Source organism: Sminthopsis crassicaudata, chromosome 6 (assembly GCF_048593235.1).
Source record: "Sminthopsis crassicaudata isolate SCR6 chromosome 6, ASM4859323v1, whole genome shotgun sequence".
Taxonomy (NCBI): Eukaryota; Metazoa; Chordata; class Mammalia; order Dasyuromorphia; family Dasyuridae; genus Sminthopsis; species Sminthopsis crassicaudata.
The window spans coordinates 73,627,410-73,646,183 of NC_133622.1; the positions used below are offsets into that span (position 1 = coordinate 73,627,410).

Below are 18,774 nucleotides of genomic sequence, written 5' to 3' on the forward strand. Positions count from 1 at the left end.
TTATATCTATGATATTTACCTGTTACATCTGCTATTTATCAGTAGGTGCTATTTATCATATATACTCTTTATCTCTGCATATGCACTGTTGTTGGGAGCAGCAAATGGGGTAATAATTGTAAAGTGTTTAACACAGTGCATAACACATAGTAAGTGTACTATAAATATTAAATATTATTATTAGTCATTATTATTTACATATTTAATATATATCTCTATGATGTTTATCTGTTACATCTGCTATTTATCAGTATGTGTTATTTGTCATACTATTTATCTCTGCATATACACTGTTGTTGGGAGAAGCAAATGGGATACTTGTAAAGTATTTAGCATAGTGCATAGCACACAGTAAGCATTCTATAGATATTAGCTATTATTAGTCATTATTTATTTACATATTTAATATTTGTCTCTATGATATTTATCTGCTATATTTGCTATTTATCAGGTCGTACTATTTGTTATATATACTATTTATGTCAACATATGCTCTGTTGTGAGGAACAAATAGGATAATAATTGTAGTGTTTAGCATAATGCATAACACATAGTAAGCAAACTATTATAAATAGTAACTATTATTATGAGCCATTATTATTTATTTACACATTTAATATTTATCTCTACAGCTACAATTTATTTCTGTAATGATATTTATCACATATGCTATTTATATCTGTATATATACTTTTAATCTGTAAAAGTAGATATATCTACCTATATCTCTATATAATATAATATTTAAAATATATAATAAAATATACTTTATCATGTATTCTATTTACCTATGTATTATTTATGCTGTTTTTCTTTCTATGTATAATGTCCCCAATAAAGTGTAAGTGCTTTGAGGGTAGAACCATTCTCATTTTTATCTTTTTAATCTCAGGGCCTGGCACCTGGTAGCCGGTAAATGTTACAAACAAATTCTTACTGAAGCGAATCAATGAGTTGCTCCTATACAAGTGGGTATTAAGTGACTTCTTTTTTGTTAAAGGCACATCCTTATTCTCATGACTTTATAAAATAAAAAAAGAATCCCTCTCATTTTATCTCATCTATCAAACAGCTCTCTGCTGCATTGTGTGTCTACAATATGCTACAAAAGAATAGAATAGTTTGAAGTGCCAGAAGCTGGTATAAGTGGATTCAAATCAATGCAAACTTTGGGAAGGAAAGCTGTGTATACAAACATGATACACATTATAAGAGAAGACATAAGAAAATCACAAAGTACAAGGAGATCAGAGGAAAAAGAGAATTTTCCCGTAGTATATAAGGGAAGACTTTACAAGAGAGGAGGCATCTGAGTGGGATTGGAGGATAAGATGTGAACAGGAAGAGATGGAGGAGATGGGATTCCTGATTGATTTCAATCTTTTTTTTTTTTTTTTCCCCAAAGAATCCCAGCATCTGCAGGGTTTGGAGGTTAAAACTGGCTTCTAAGACAAGACAGGGAGAGAAAAGGACTTGTTTGTCCCATGGAATTAGGCTTGAAAATCCAGAGTGATTTCTCCTTGAAGGAGGAGAATATCACAAAAAGGCAACTGATAAGGACTTCAATCTATCTATTCAACATGCAATTATGTATTGCAATATACTACTGTATATTGAACATTATGTAACAGACTAAAAGAGACAAAGTTTGCAAAAGGCACTATTCCAATCCTTGTTGAGCTTTACAGACTAACACATATAAAACAATGTAGACATGAGAAGCGTGGGAATAAAGGGAAGAGGTTTCTCTTTACTATTGTTTTTCTTCATCCTTTGCAACAGAAACACACTTCAGATTTCTAGGTCAATTGTATCTATATTTTTTCATTCAAGAAACATTTCACTTTTTACTGAGTGAAAGATTTGGGAGGGAGGGAGGTTTACAAAGATAAAGGAGATACAACACTTGCTCATAAGGTGTTCATATAATCCACGATGCCCTAAATACCACTACAGCTAGCATTGTGTGTTTGTGGTGGGGAGAGTAGGATGGTGGAAGTTGTGGGAAGACTGCATTTGTGTCTAAGATCAGGGAAGTCTTCATGAAGGAAGTGGAACATGAATTGGTCCCTTGAAGGAGCAGAATCCCTTTTTGACCTCTTTATACTAGCCAATATAATTCTTGGTTATGAACGAGAACAGAACTTGATGGACCCCTTCTCAGAATGAAGCCATTAAATGCAAAAAATAAACTTCATGGGATTACTAATTATATTCAAATATAATTATCAAAAATATACATATTTTAAAATTCCCAAGCCCCAGATTAAGAACTCCTGATCTAGAGCAGAATCAGAAGATACTTTGGAGAATATCTAATTCAATAGTTTCATTTCCCAGATAAAAAAAGGAGAATGAAAAGTTAAGTAATTTGCATTCAAGTCTCCAAGGTGGCAGAATCCTGTCCAGGTTTCAGAATAGAACACTTTCCCTTTATTTTACGCCTCCTCCTTTGTAGTTCTTGTGCTTAAATGCAGCCCAAATCTAACAATTTAGGAAACAATCTAAATTCCATTTTATCCCTCACATACTGGGCAAAAGATGATGGGGGGAGGGCCACCTAATGAAGATTGGCTGGGCTCAGAATTTCAGAGTCAGTCTGAGATATCACCTCATACTTATCATATTGGCTAACGAGGCAGAAAAGGGAAATGATAAATGCTGGATGGGATGTGGAAAAATAGGGACATAAATGGAGTTGTGAACTGGTCCAGCCATTCCAGAGAACAATTTGGAACTTTGCCCAAAGGGCTATAAAACTGTGTATACCTTTAGATCCAATGGTGTCACTGCTGGATCTGTACTCCAAAGAGATAAAAAGTAAAGGGAAAGGTCTTATTTGTATAAAAATATTTCTAGCAGTTCTTTCTGTGGTGGTAAAGAATCAGAAATCAAAAGGATGTCCATCAATTGGGAATGGATGAACAAATTGTGGTATTATGATAGAATACTATTGTGCTATAAAAATGGTTATTATGATGATTTCAGAAATCTCTGAGAAAATTCTATGAATTCATCCAAAATGAAATGAGCAGAACTTGGAGAACATTGGACACAGTAACAGCAATATTATAGGAATGACCAACTGTAAAATAATTAGTTACTTTGATCAATACAATGATTCAGGTCAATTCCAAAGAATTTGTGATAAAAAAATAGTGTCCACCTCCAGAGATAGAACTGATAAATCCTGAGGCTACATTGAAGCATACTTTTTCCACTTGCTTTGTTTTTCTTCCTTTTTTTGCTTCCCCCCCAACATGGCTAATATGGAAATATGTTTGTCATGACTTCACATGTACACTTATGATCATGTTGTTTGCCTTCTCAACGGGTAGGTGAAAGAGGGAGAGGTGTTGGAACTTACATTTTTTTAAATGAATGTCAAATGTAATTAGAAAAATAAAATGCTATTCAGAAATAGGAAAAAAAATAAAATAGTAAGCCTGGGTTAATGACCTAGCTTTACCCCTGATTAACTGAATGATTTTGGTTAAGTCCCTTTCCTTCTCTGAAGTCCTACTTTCTTCACTTACAAAATAATTATATTTGTATCTCAGAATATGAATGTGAGGTTTGAATAAAACAATGCCATTTGAGGAAGACAAAAAAATAAAATTAATGTTAAAAAAATAACTATACTTAAAAATACATACACCAAAAATTGGGGGGAGGAAAGAAAATCAGAGTTAGGAAGCGAGAGGTCATTTAATCCAGTCTGCATCTTAACAAGATTTACAAAATATTCAGTAAGTGGGCATTTGCTCAAAAAATTCAAGTGGTATGAACAGAACATGTCAAGAATGTGGATTTTGAATGAATGAATGTACTTGGTGGTTTTAGAAACTGTGTGGTCAGCAAGGAGGAGGTTACAATAAGACTTCTTAAATAAAATAAAACTGTTTATCCTGTAAAGTATATGTGTAAATGAGAGAGAGAGAGAGAGAGAGAGAGAGAGAGAGAGAGAGAGAGAGAGAGAGAGAGAGAGAGAGAGAGAGAGAGAGAGAGAGAGAGAGTTTTTAATCCCAGAGAAAGTGCCAAGTGGATAGATTTGGCAACTGCCTGTGAAAGGGTCAGCATCTGCTTGGGGATTTCATGACTGGGACTGCAGATAGGGAGAAGAATAATAGATATTTTACTACAGTGATAAAGAAATTGGTCAGCATTCCCTAGTGGATAAATGGTCAAAAGATATGAATACAGAATCATAGAATGTGAGAGCCGGAAGAGATTTCAAAGTCATCCACTCCAACCCACACCCAAATGTACTTGTCTATATAACATAGTGACAAGCCTCTGCTTGAGGTCCTCCAAGGACGGGAAACCCACCCACTTCTCATGACAACCCATTATATTTTGGGATAGCTCTAATTACTTGGAAGTCTTTCCTAATATTGTGCCAATTTTGCCTCTTTGCATCTTCTACCAGTTCCATCCTCTGAGGTTTTTCAGAACCCATCTTCTCCACATGATGCTCTCAGATCTATCCTGAGCCTTCTCTTCTCCAGGCTACAAATTCCCAGTTCTTTTAAGCAATCCTCCTACGACACAGACTCAGCACTTGTGCTATTCTCATTGCCCTCCTCTGGAAACTTGCCAGTTTGCCAGTGCTCATCTGAATTAATGAGGCCTTGCAGAAAGGAATACAATTCTGTCTGATGAGGGCACAGTACAATGGAACTCTCCTTTTCCAGTGATTTCAGGAAATTATGTCTCTCCTCTAGCCAAAGATGACATTAAGATTTTCTTGTTATTTGGCTACTATGTCATCCTGCTGACTCATACTGAGCTTGTGGTCCACTAAAATCTCCAGATTTTCCCCCAGGAAATCTTCTATGTGATCATGTCTCCCCCATTTAGTAGTCATGAAATTGATTTTAGAACAGCATGTTCATAGACTTTTGGGGGAGATCTCCCTGGAAGCACACATTATGAGAGTTTTGAAAAATAATCAGATTTTTAAAAAATTTCCTCTGACTAAAAGAATACTTCCCCCCATTAGAATGTGAGCTCCATGAATGCAGGAATGGTGTTTGTATCCCATAGTGACATGGCTGTCTAACTCCAGGGCTGAGAACATGATTTACCACGTGAGCAACTACTTTCATTACTGATACTATTAGAGGACATTCTGTCCCCCAAAGCCTCTTACCTTTCTCAATGTGCTTCTTGTTGGCAACTGAGTAGTTTTGAAAAGTTTAAATTAAGTGGTTCTGGGCTTTGATCCTGTGGGTTCCCAGGGGACCATGAAGTTATTTTAAGAATACTCCCAAACACAAATGCACCTGTGTCTGGCACGTAGTAGGTATAGGGGAAATGTGGCTTAATAAAATTGAATGACCTAATAATTCTATTATAAGGAAAAATACCATGAAAGTGTTACCTAAAAGGAAAAAAAATCCTGTTCAAAGACAGTAGCATTATTTGTAATCACAGAACTTTGGAAACAACCTAAATGTCCAACTGTTAGGAACGGCTGAACAAACTAAAAGATGGTAATATTTTGTCAGAAAAAAGAGGTTTAGAGCTAGAGAATGACCTTGGTGATCATCTAAACTAACCAGATCTTTAAACTAAAGCCTTGCAAGGTAAACTGAGCTGTCCAAGGTCACAGCAAAAATAAACAGTAGAATTGAGGTTCTCTGCTACCAAGTCCAGAACTCCTTACAATGCAATTAAGAAAGACAAATAATGAGGAGATGTATTTTTAAAAAATGTGCAGTAAAGATAACAGAACAAGAAGGCCGGTATATACACCTCCCACCTACAAGGAAAGCACGAGCACAGATTCAAAGGTGATTGCCTAAGCAAAGACAATGGAAGGGAACTCAGAAGGAGGGAGGGAGTTATAAGTGATACGTTCTAAATCTCTGTGTATTGGAGGCCAACTTTTTAATGTTTAAAAATAGTTCAGAATGAAAGTGTAATTGGTTTTGTTATTGTTTAAAATTATGATCTCAATAAATTACTCATTTAAGAAAACAAAACACGGAAGCTGTTCAGCAGACCAAGATGACCCAGGATGAGGCTGCACCTGCTGGAGACATTCCTCAGGCAGTGAAAGATTGAGTGGATGGATTTCAGGTTGTTGACATCTCTAATTCTCCACCAATACCATAATGGATCCAGCACTGGGTTCTCTGAATATGACACTCATATATGTATGTGTTTCTCTTTCCAAGATGTATGGGGCCATGTTATCTCTTACCAGAAGGGTGACATCTAAAATCTCCAACTCTTTTAACGTTTTTTTAAAATTTTATTGAGAAGCTTCAAACTGTAGTGAACTACTTTTCTGCAATACAGAGAACAGCTGATCTTTAGAGCAACTGGGAACAGTTGTCTTCTTCAGAATGATTTAGACTGCTCTAGACCAGAGCTTATTAAACTTTTTCCACTTGTGACTGCTTTTCACCCAAGAAATTTTAGCATGATCCCCAATATATAAGTATATAAAATAAGTATGTGTATATATATATATATCAAGCATTTATTGATAATAAAATCATAATTTTACAACCCCCACATTTAATTATGAACCCCATGTGGGATTGTGAACCAAAATTTAAGAAGCTGGGCCCTAGAAGATATATAGATACATGTTTTTATTCTGTGAATATTGCCAGCTAGGACTTTTAAAAGTTAGATTTATCTTGAATTTGGGACAAAAATCTCATCTCAGTGTTTTCTTGTGAGCTAAGTTGTCAGTTTTTAGTATCAGCACATTTAGTGTTTTGAAAAGTATTATATAATAAGTGAACACTGTCAAAATTAAGCAGATTTGTGTCGTGTTAATTTATAAGCATGGAGGATTTGCAGAAAGTTATGAAGACAACCATCCAGGATAAGAAACCAGAGACAGTAGTTAAGGTGTACCAATATGGAGGTCAGTGATAACTGATGATACATAGCATTTTAAAGTTGCAAAGCACTTTGCATATGCTATCTTCTTAAAGCTAACACAAGATTATCTACCCTAATAAGTAGTTATAAGACTTTAGTGTGTCCATTTCAGAGATTAGGAAAATCAGGTTTGGGTGGGTTAAATGACTCAGCCATAGTCACATGTAAAATGAGTCTAGGATGCATCAATCAAACACAGTTCTTTCAGCTCCCATTCCAGTGCTAGGGCCAATATTCTAAACTGCTGGGAGTGTCCTTACTAGGTCTATATCCCAAAGAGATCATAAAAGAGGCAAAAATGTTTATAGCAGCTCTTTTTGTGGTTATAAGGAACTGGAAACTCAGTGGATGCCCATCAGTTGGAGAATGGCTGAACAAGTTATGGTATGTGAATGTTATAGATTATTATTATACTATAAGAAATGATCAGAGATTGATTTTGGTGAGTACTGGAGAGACTTACATGAACTGATGCAATGTGAAGTGAGCAGAACCAGGAGATCTTTGTATATGGCAACAACAAGATTATGCAATGATCAACTATCGCAGACTTAGCTCCTGTCTTCTGTGCAACTATGGAAGACAGTACCAAGAGATTTAGGATAGAAAATGCCATCCACATCCAGAGAGCTTTGGAGACTAAATGTGGATAGAATCATAGTACTTTCACTTTTTGTTTGCTTTTTCTTGTGTTGTTGTTGTTGTTGTTTTTTTTTTTTTTTTTTTTTTTTTTGTTTTGTTTTGTTTTTTGTTTTTTCTTTTCCCTTTTGGCCTGATTTCTTTTGCACATCATGTCAAGTATGAAATATATTTAAAAGTATCGTACATGTATAACTTATATCAGATTGCTTATTGTCACGGGGAAGGCATAAGAAAGGGTTCCTCCCTTTCTTATGAGAAAATTATGAAAAAAAATTTGGATTGCAAAATCTTACAAAAATGAATGCTGAAAACTCTATTTACATGTATTTGAAAAAATAAAATATTATTGAGAAAAAAATTGTTGGAAAAGGTGGTAGAGAGAAGATAGGCTCAAACTTATGACTCAACCAGTTTCTAAATACAGTTTTTGCTGCCATATTTATCTCAGTATGACAAAGACCAGAGCTTTTAACTTTTGCCATCCTGAGATACCTAATGCCGACATTACTTCATCTCTAAAAGATAAACCAGTCCACATTTCCATTCTATCAGAAGGGAAAAGTTTTATCAGTTTTCTTTTGTTTTCTTTATTTCTTAAGTTTAATGATCAGGCTCCTGACTGCTATCTAGGTATGATTCATGAGGGATTTGAACCAGGGGAAAGTGATGGTAATGCAAAGAGGGTGGAGGATAAGGTGTATATGAGGGAACTAGGGGAATTTGGAGGAAGGAAAGAAAAATAAGAAAAATAAACCAGCAGTAAGGTGTATGCTGTTCCAGTCTTTGGGGATTCATTGTTCTAATGAGCTACACTTGATCTCCAAAAAGTCATGACCTCTGCTTTGAGAAACACCAATACAGAGCACTTTTACTCTGAGGAACTCAAAAGATCAATAAAATATACCTAAAAATAAAGACCATGCTTTGGCTTGTTCTAGGTATAGTATAATTTAATTTTTAAAGAATCTCAAAGAGGTAGAATTATATAGTAGGTAAGGAGTCAGTTTTGGAATTAGAAAGACTTACAATTGCTGTGTGAGCTTGGGCAAGTAACAATCTCTTGGTGCCCCAACCAACCCTTTAAGATTCTACTTTGCAGATTGGGTTAGAGATCTATGTTTGCCAAGGAATTCCTTCACCAGGATTTCCTTATATCTATTAATAAATCAAGTAATAAGCATTTCTTAAGGACTTAGTGTGCATCAAGCACTGGGGAAACTAAGAAAAAAATGAAAGGGAAGGGAAAGGAAAAAAAAGGGAAGGGAAGGGAAGGAAAAATGAAGGAAAGGAAGGGAAGAGAAGGGAAAGGAAAAGAAAAGAAAAGAAAAGAAAAAAGAAGAAAGGAAGAAAAAAGTAAATCAATTTCAAGTCATATATTTACTCTCTTCACCTCTCCCATACATATCTATAATATTCAATTTCCACTGGGTTTTCATATCTAAAGTTTCAGTCCTGAGGTTCTAAGAATTTGAGAGCCATAAATTCTGGGAAATTAGGGTTAGTTCCTTAAGTCATTATTCTTTTCCATGTTGTGGAAGCAGAAGGGTTGTTTCTTCTCTAAAGATGTGACCCAGCTAATGCAAGTCTTGGCTACCATCCAATATCACAACATGAAATATTTACAAGTTTCATCACCATTCTCTAATATTACTCAGTATGCACAATTCAAATCAATTCAATTCAACAGACATCTATTATGTGCCTACATTAAGCCAAGTACTAGACTAAGCACTAAGGATACAAAAAATGGAAGAAAAAAATGACACAATCCATGCCTTCAAAGATCTTACCTATCAGAAGAAATACACTACATATTGCAACTTATACTACAGAAAGGAAAGTAATGAATTTGGAATCAGATAACATTTAACTTGGGGTTCTATCCCCTGTGTCACTGGGCAAGATTCAAACTCTATGGGTCTCAATTTCCTAAAGAAAAAGAATTTCCAGCTAAATTACTCTAGATAAATTGCCATCAATTGGGGTGTAGCACTGGTTAAAGGAAACATATTCTACCTTCTATTCTCAAGCAAATTTTATAGTGAGGATTAATTACCTGAGCTTCCATCATTTTTTTCCCCAAAGGGTTACCTATTTATTTTCAAGATTCTTTCTTTTTAAATTGTGGGTTCCAAATTTTCTTATCTCCTCCCACTACGCTGAAAAGGCAGGCAAAAAATAGCAATTACAAATAAGAAATAATTCAAAAATATTTCTATATTAGCCATATTTCTTTTTTATAATAATAGCTTTTTATTTTTCAAAAGATCGTTTTTAACATTCACCCTACAAAAACTTGTGTTCCAAATTTTCCTCCTTCTCTTCCCCCTCCTCTAGACAGCAAGTAATCCAAGTTAAACATATGCAATTCTTCTAAACATTTCCACATTTAACATGCTGCATATGAAAAATCAGATCAAAAAGAAAAAAAAAGAGAAAGAAAAAAACAAGCAAGAAAACAACTACAACAAAAAAGGTGAAAATACTATTTTGTGATTCACATTCAGTCCCCACAATTACTCTCTGGGTGCAAATGGCTCCCTCCATTATAAATCTATTGGAATTAGCCTGGATCACCTTATTGTTGAAAAGAGCTAATGATCATCACATAATCTTGGTGTTGCTGTGTATAATGTTCTCTTGGTTCTACTTTCTTCTCTTAGCATCAGTTCATGCAAGTCTCTCCAGGCCTTTCTGAAATCATCCTGCTGATTGTTTCTTATACAACAATAATATTCCATTATATTCATATGCCATAACTTATCCAGACATTCCCCAAACAATGGGCAAACCACTCAATTTCCACTTCCTTGCCACTACATAAAGGGCTGCCACAAGCATTTTTGCAATGTGGGTCCTTTTCCCTTTTTTTTTTTTTTTTAATGATTTCTTTGAGATACAGAGCTAGTAGTGACACTGCTAGATTAAAGGGTATGTATAGTTTTGATAACCCTTTGGGCATAGTTTCACATTTCTGTCCATAATTGTAAAGGGCTGAAACTCTTAAAAGGTGTGCTTGAATCAGACAACCGAGCACTTAAGGCTAATTACCTATTGGACAATACTCTATCAGCATATGTTTGGAAAATGGCCCTTCTTACTATTCTGTGCTGGCTGGATTTGGTGTATACAGATAATTGTAGAAGGGATTAAAGGGTGGAGTGAGACAAGCCAGATTCACTTTGCAGGAGGACCAGGAGAAGGGAAGTTGGTGGAGAGTTTGTGTCAATTTTGCCCATCTCCTTCAGTTCTCCCGCTAAAGACCAAGGACTTTTGCTTATCCTGACTCTGGCTGACCCTGAGGTCTCCAGGGAGCTAGCCTGGAACTTACACATAATGGTTAGATCAATTCATGAATCCATCAACAATGCATCAGTGTCCCAATTTTCCCACATCCCCTCCAACTTTCCTCATTATCTTTTCCTGTCATTTTAGCCAATCTGAGAGGTATGAAGTAGTACCTCAAAGTAGTCTTAATTTGCATTTTTTTAATGAATAGTGATTTACGGCATTTTTCATATGATTAGAAATATTAGCCATATTTTTTAAAAAATAAGAAAAAGAAAGTGAGAAAATTACACTTCAATTTCATGTAACTTTCTTTCTTTAACCTTTTGGGGGCCCTGAAGTAAACTGCATCCCCCTTTGGAGGAAATTCGTGCTGACTTTCAAACCCTGGGAGGGGCACACCTTTCCTAGACAACACCCTTCCCAAAATAAGTAAACCCCAATAAAGCCTCAGAAGGCTAAAAAAAGATGATTCTGAACCCTGAATCTTTTGCCAAATTCCTAATCAGTGTACTGTTTTCTTAACCACCTTTGCTAATTCCTAATCAGGATCTATTTGCCCTTCTGGATTTAGCCCACTGATGAAGATATTTTCTTCTCTGTGTAAACCCATCTTTGCAATAGTCCTAACAGGATTTTGCCCACTAAGAAAGTTGTCTAATTAGCAAACTGTCTTTTTAGTGCAAAGAAATCCCCTTTTGCCATAGACTTCAGGTTTGTGAAATCTTTCTCAAGGAATCTGGTGACATGGACCAGAGGGGATCTCTTACCCTCAATTCTCGCACCTCATCCCTTCTGCACATTGTCTTCAAGGCTCAACATATCTGATTAAATCTGGACATGGTCATGGCTGAGTATCAGTACAAAAAATAATAAAAACTTATCATCATATAATTTTAAGGTCTGCAAGGAGTTTTTCATGCACTTTTATTTGATCCTCTAATAATCCTGAGAGCTAAGAACAGTTACTATTCCTATTCTACTGAGAGATTAAACATTTGCCTAGATAACACAAGCCATAAGTGTCTGAAGCATGATTTGAATCCAGGGTGTCCCGACTCCAAGTCTAGCACCTATCCATACTGTAGCTGTGCCTCGTTAGCCTTTGCTATCTTAGAAAGTAGTCTGGAAACCCTGTTGGGAGGGATCTGCAAATGTTGCTGTGCCCCAGCCTGTCTACAAAATTGGTCAATGGGTTAAATAAACTACTCTTAATCATGGAATGATTATGGAAGAATCATAGGCAGATTATTTGGTTGAATGGGCTTGAAAACCATCCTTCCATTTTTTAAACCTTTTAAACTCTCTAAAATGGCTTCAGTCTTTCCAGAATTTTTTAGCCTTTTGCATGGGATGGTTTGAAATGCTTTCTGAAAGATTAAAATAAAACTAAACTAAACAGGAGAACTAAAGAAGTCCTGCATGAGACAAAACCCCAAGTCACAGCAAAGCATTCAATGGAGACAGTCTTATATGTGCTGTTACCATCAAGAGAAGGGAAGCCTTGGATCCCCCAACCCATTGGCAAACAAAGGAACTCCAATTGTCTGGGCACATTATCTGCCAAGTAAATCACTATTCATTTCTTCTTTCTAACCTATTGATCTGCTAGAAACACGGTCAGAATTGCTGATGAAATTGCAGAGCCCAATAAAGGAGTTTGGCTTATTCATTCCTCCTCTTTCACACTCAGTGAAAGTTCCAAAGTGCAAGCTGTTTTACCTTTGTGTTAGCATTTTAAATACCACAAGACACTAAGGGGCAGTGTGCAGAGACTCCTTCCTCCAACCACCAAGGACTTACCAAATAAATTTAGGGAATTGCTAGAGATTAATATGGAGATTCATAGATTTGCCCAGTATTCCACAGGTGGTCAGTATCAGAGACAGGACTTAAGACCAGGTTTTCTTGACTCCTCACCCAGCATTTTAAATACAGAACCTAAAAATCCCTTCTGAAAACCAGTGTATTATGATTGGTGTCATATAACTGCTGAGTATTTTGTGGGATTTTAAAAAAACTAGCTTGAATTTTCATTCCAAATTTCAAAAAGGTAAAGAGATACCTTGGGCTAAAATTAAGTAAGCTCAGTTAAATGCTTATATATAAGATAAACAAGCTCCTATGGGCATATATTTCATTTCAAGCTACTAGGATTTTATTCTTGTATTTGATAATAATTATATAATTTGGCATTTAAAATATGCCATACATTCAGGGAGATGACATGAGTTAACTAGTCAGGCAACACACATGAAGATATAGACAAATTAGCATAATATCTCGTGATATAATTTTTCATTCAGAAAATATCTTTTTGGCTGCTTTGTTGGAAATTACTTAGGACTCTGGACTTGAATATGGAAATGACTGTAGAAGTTATCTCGTCTAATTCTTTAATTTTTCAGATCAGGAAGGTGAAGACCAGCAAGCCTAAGTTATTTGCTTAGTCACACAGTTAATAAGCTTCAGAAACAGGATTTGAACTCAGGTTGTTCTCCAAGAATAATTTTCGATGACTTTCCCTTGTGCTTTCTTAGTCAAAAGACAGTATTTTAATATACATTTAAATAATATAGAGCAGTGACATGGCATAGTAGATGCTGGCTGTAGGTCCATGAAGACATGGGTTCAGTAATCTGAAGGCTCTGTGAATAATATTAAGTGACTTAGCCTCTTAGTGTCCCAAACAGCTCTCTGATACTATATGTTGAAGATGAGTTACTGATAGTTTACAATGGTGGAGAGAATTGTCACACAAGAAGCCCATGGAGTTAAAAAAGGAGGGGGGAAGGAAGGAAGGAGGGAACAAAATAAGGGGAAGGAAGGAAGGAATGAGGGAGCAAGAAAAGAAGGAAAGGAGGGAGAAAGAAGGGAAAGGGTGAAGAAGGAAGGAAGGGAAGGAGGGAGGAAAAAGGAAAGAAGGGAGGAAGGAAGGAAGTAGGAAAGGAAGGAAGGAAAGAAGGAAGGAAGGAAGGAAGTAGGGAAGGAAGGAAGGAAGGAAGGAAGGAAGGAAGGAAGGAAAGAAGGAAGGAAGGAAGGAAGGAAAGAAGGAAGGAAGGAAGGAAGGAGCAAGAAAAGAATAAAAGGAGGGAGAAAGAGGGAAGGAGAGAGGAAGGAAGAAAGGAAGGAAGAAAAAGAGAGAGGAAGAAGAGAGGGAAGGATGGAGGGAGGAGGGAAAGGAGGAAGGAAAGATATAAAATTCAAAGCCCCTAAAATTAAAATAAAAGGCCCCCCTTTTTAGAAAACATTGCTGATTTAAGGTTATAAAGCCTTTGCATGACTAGACTCTAGTTCAGTTTACAGATAATTTCTCAAAAAGCACTACTTTTCAGAACTTGTGCACTGTACAAATATGCACAGAACTTCATCGGCCCATATTGAGATGAGCACACAGTGAACACATTCGAAAGAACACACACATGCACATCTGTAAGAAGAAAATAAAATCAGTAATGAGCTCACTCCTAGACTGAATGCCATGATGTGACAATATAGAGGTTGCTGGATTAATCACAACTTTTGCAGGAAGCAGCTCCTATAAATTTCATTCTATGTATATGTATACAAACCTCTGTGTATATATGACAGGTTATTGTCCTTCGCTCATGAAGAGAACCAAAATAACATCACTTTGTCATGATCAATGTACAGTGTGTCCAGCTGTGGTTGATCACACCAGTTTGTGCTCAGAAGTCTCTGCCACAGGTCAGACACCAGTAGTCCACATATATATGTGGACACATACACGTGCATACCTATACACACCTGTACCTATACTTATGTGTATTTATCAGAATATTATTATTTCAGAATAAATCAAATACCTGATAGCTTCATAAGAAGCTCTGATGCTGCTTTGACAGACATATCCCTCCTTAGCCCTTCCTGTGGCTTCATGGTATCCTCGGGGAGGCTGGGGGCTGACACTTCAGATCCCGGCCTGAACACATAGCTGGACTGAGGCAACGTCGAACTTAAAACTTCTTCATCCTTCGGCTCCTCTTTCACTTTCAATGTAAGAGTCATGGGTTCCTTCTGATTTGCCGCTGTTGAGGAAGAGGAGAAAAGTAAAGCTAACAAGTAAACAAATAAAAAGAAAACCCAAAGAAATCTGGAATTGAATGGGTTGTGCTCATCATTTCTTACTATACAATAGTATTCTGTCACAATCATAATACCACAACTTGCTCATCCATTCCCTGATTGATGGACCTCTCCTCAATTTCTAATTCTTTGGCAATGATAAGAACTGCTGTAAATATTTTTGTACATCTAGGTCTCTTCTCCTTTACTTTGATATCTTTGGGGTATAGACTTAGTAGTGGTATTGTTGGATAAAAGGGTATTCACAGTTTTATAGCCCATTGGACACACTTCTAAACATAGAGCAGTGAGGAACCAAAGGAAGTTCATATCATAATATAATCATAACAGCCAATTATCAAATACAAATATATAAAATGTTCCATTAATGAAGGGAGCGGGAAGCATTTTTTCATCTTTTGGAGATTTAATAATTCCAAAGTTATTGCCCACTCAAAAAATGGAGGACACGTTCTCTTTGTGTTTCAGAAGACTTCTTTCCATTGTATGTTCCTTCTAGTCTTAAAAGACTAAAGCTAGGAGTCAAAGACAATGTAGATAATAATCCATATAAGTTATTGTCTGCCTTAAAACATCCTAATATGTTAATGAGGAGGCAATATTAGTAACTATAAAGGAGAGAAGGGCAGTGATAGCATAGAGTAATGAATGAACCAAACAGAAAAAGAGAAATAAAATCTCATCTTTTTAAATGTAGAGGGCATTACTGATCCTCAGGAGTCATAGTATCAGAAGGTCATAAAGAATTTGAACTCTCCTTCCAGAAGTCATATTGGGATCCACTTCTCTTTTCTTGGGCCACTTTATAGACAAATATAAACATTGTCAAGATGTTTAGCTAGAAAAAAGACTTATTTCTCAAATGTATAGTCATTCCCCGATTGATGGGGAATGGCCATAAATAAATGGTCATAGGATAAGAATTGGCAATTTTCAGAAAAAGAAACCAAAGCTATCAAATAATTATTGATTAGAAAAAGGCAAAGTAAAACATCTCTGAAGCATTGCATGCTTATCAGATTGGTTAACATAACAGAAAAGGAAAATGACAAATATTGGATGGATGTAGAAAAACAGGGACATTAAATGCACTGTTGGTGAATTTATGAACTGGTCTGACAATCTGGAGAACAATTACGAACTGTGTCCAATGGGCTACAAAACTGTGTATACCCTTTTACCACCACTACCACTAGTGGGTCTGTACCCCAAAGATATTAAAGAAAAGGAGAAGAGACTAGATGTACAAAAATATTTACAGCAGTTCTTATTATTGTCAAAGAATTAGAAATTGAGGAGAGGTCCATCCGTTGGAGAATGGATGAGCAATTTGTGGTATTATGACTATGACAATACTATTGTGCAATAAGAAATGATGAGCAGAATGGGTTCAGAAATACCTGAAAGACCTATATGAACTCATACAAAGTGAAGTGAGCAGAATCAGGAGAACATTGCACAGTAACAATAATGTTGTAACAATAATTAACAGTAAAAGACTTAGCTACTCTGATCAATACAAATGATCCAAGATAATCCCAAAGGACTCAGGTTAAAAAATGCTATCCAGAGAGAGAACTGATGAACTCTAAGTGGATATGCAACATAATGTTTTCACTTTTTGTTTCTTATTTTTGGTTTTTTTGGCAATATAGCTAATTGGAAATATTTTGTGTGTATAATTGGCATCATGTTTTTTATCTTCTCAATGGATAGGATAAAATCACAGAACAGAATAAAAGTCAGTGAACTTGGCTCTGTAGGTCAGAAATTCCCTGACATGGTCAATCCCATACAAAGCAGAAAAAAAAATGGCAAGCAGGTGAAAGGTAAGCAAATCTCTTTTAACTTCATAATATCGCTTATTATTTTCAAAGAAATTTAATAGTTGAAAGTGATACCGGCATGGCATAGTAAATGGAAGGCTAACCTTAGACTACATCAGACTTATGTCTATTTCAAATAATAACTGCATGACTGTGAGCAAATCATATCTTTGTACTATATCTTAGTACCCCAGGTAACTCCCTAGGACTCTAAATTAATGAGAATCTACACAATCTACTGCACTTGGGGAGTTTTTATACTGAGAAATCATTGGTGTGAACCTCCCAGTTCTACCCCAAATACTTAAAATGGCTATCAGGTAACTTAGAGATGAATCTAGTCCAACTTGTAAACATAAATGTCTTCTATGATATCTCTGACAAGAGGCCAATTAGTCCCTGCTCAACTGACCCCTTGTTACAATCAAGATCTTTAAAACATACTTAATTTTTACTTAGTTTAATAAGACTTGATTTATTTATTTATTTATTTATTTATTTATGTATTTATTTATTTGTTCATTCATTCATTTATTTATTTATTCATTCATTCATTCACTTATTTATTTTTTTGAGGAAGATGTATTAAGACTTTGGCAGTTCCTGGTAGATTACTCTTTTAAGAGCCCCATTCCAGTTTAACAAATTAAGTGAATCATAATTTTTTTATTATAAAGGAAATCAAACCCAATTCTCAGACCCTAAAGCTTAAAAACAGGATTATAAACTTTTCTTTCTAATTTACTCTCCAAGACTCCCAACATACAGAAACAGAATGCTGCTTACCTATCTAGTTCTCAAGACCAAATTTCAATGCTGAAATGAAATAAAAGTATTTTAATGAATGAAATGAATAACAGGTTTCTAAATAACCAGGTAAATTCTGGAGATAAACCCCAAACGAATCATAGTAAGGATCATTGGAAATACTTGGAGAAACCAATAAGGACATGATCAAAACTTTCAAAATAAAGCTTGAAGCTTTGTAAAGATGGACAACATAGGACATAATTCAATTGTCTTTGGAACCACCACCTTTCCCATTAGACTTTATCACTGTTGATGGAAAAGCTGTCAGTAAGCTTCAAGGAGTCCACTAGAATCCATCCCTCTAAGCAACAATTATCAAAGATATGACTAGGAGGAGAAATATGTCCTTTATCTCTCAAATGAGAGTGTTCCTTCTGCAGCTACTTTCTTTCTTGACACTTTTTTGGAACTTGAAATTAAATCCCAATCTGTCATGGACTTATTTGTGTGACACTAGGTAAGCTGCTCAACCTCTCTGGGCCTTAGAATCATCTCCAAATTAAGGATAATGGACTAGCTGACCCCTGTCATTTACTCGTTCTAGCTATAACATTAAGAACAGTGAAGAGCCCTTATTGACTATCACCTGAATGAAGCACAACATGTACTATTGATAGTCTTCATAGAATGGAATCATAGAGCCAAAGATTTAAAACTGTAAAGGACTTTATCCCTAAAACAGTCAATCAATAAGCATTAAGTGTTTTCTATGTATTGGACACTGTGCTAAGTGTTAAGGTTATAAAGAAAAGTAAAATAGCTCTTGCCTTTGAGAAGCTTACATTCTAGGGGGAAGACAATATATTATACAAGCTGAATATATAAAGGGTAGATGGCAGTCATCTAATATAACACTTTCATTTTAGAAATACAGAAGATGAGAAATGCATTGTCCAAAAAATGAAGCTCATATTTGCCTCCAGATCCATTGACTTAAAAGCCAGCATATTTTCAAATAAATAACCATGCTTTCTCTGATTCTTCCATACTTTAATAAAATTTCAGTGAATTAACTCTTATAGGTGGAATGAAAATGTTTAAAATGGATGTATATTTTTATATTGCCACTTTATCTCACTCTTGGGGAAAGAGGTTGAGAAGAATAGTGGAAATAGTGAAAAGATGACCCATAGTTTCAAGTCTAGACTACTATTTACTCACTATGTAACTTTGTATATATGTTTCTCTTTCTCTGAAC

General features: G+C 35.6%; 1 protein-coding gene across 7 annotated transcripts in view; it reads right to left on the reverse strand.

The window, feature by feature from the left end:
• Positions 1-18,774, reverse strand: part of ZNF827 (zinc finger protein 827) — a 256,489-nt gene that overhangs the window by 153,331 nt on the left and 84,384 nt on the right. For all 7 annotated transcript variants that reach the window (XM_074274621.1, XM_074274620.1, XM_074274622.1 and 4 more), the window contains one exon: positions 14,661-14,882. In XM_074274621.1, coding sequence (XP_074130722.1) covers positions 14,661-14,882 — 222 coding nt within the window. The remainder of the gene's footprint in view (positions 1-14,660; positions 14,883-18,774) is intronic.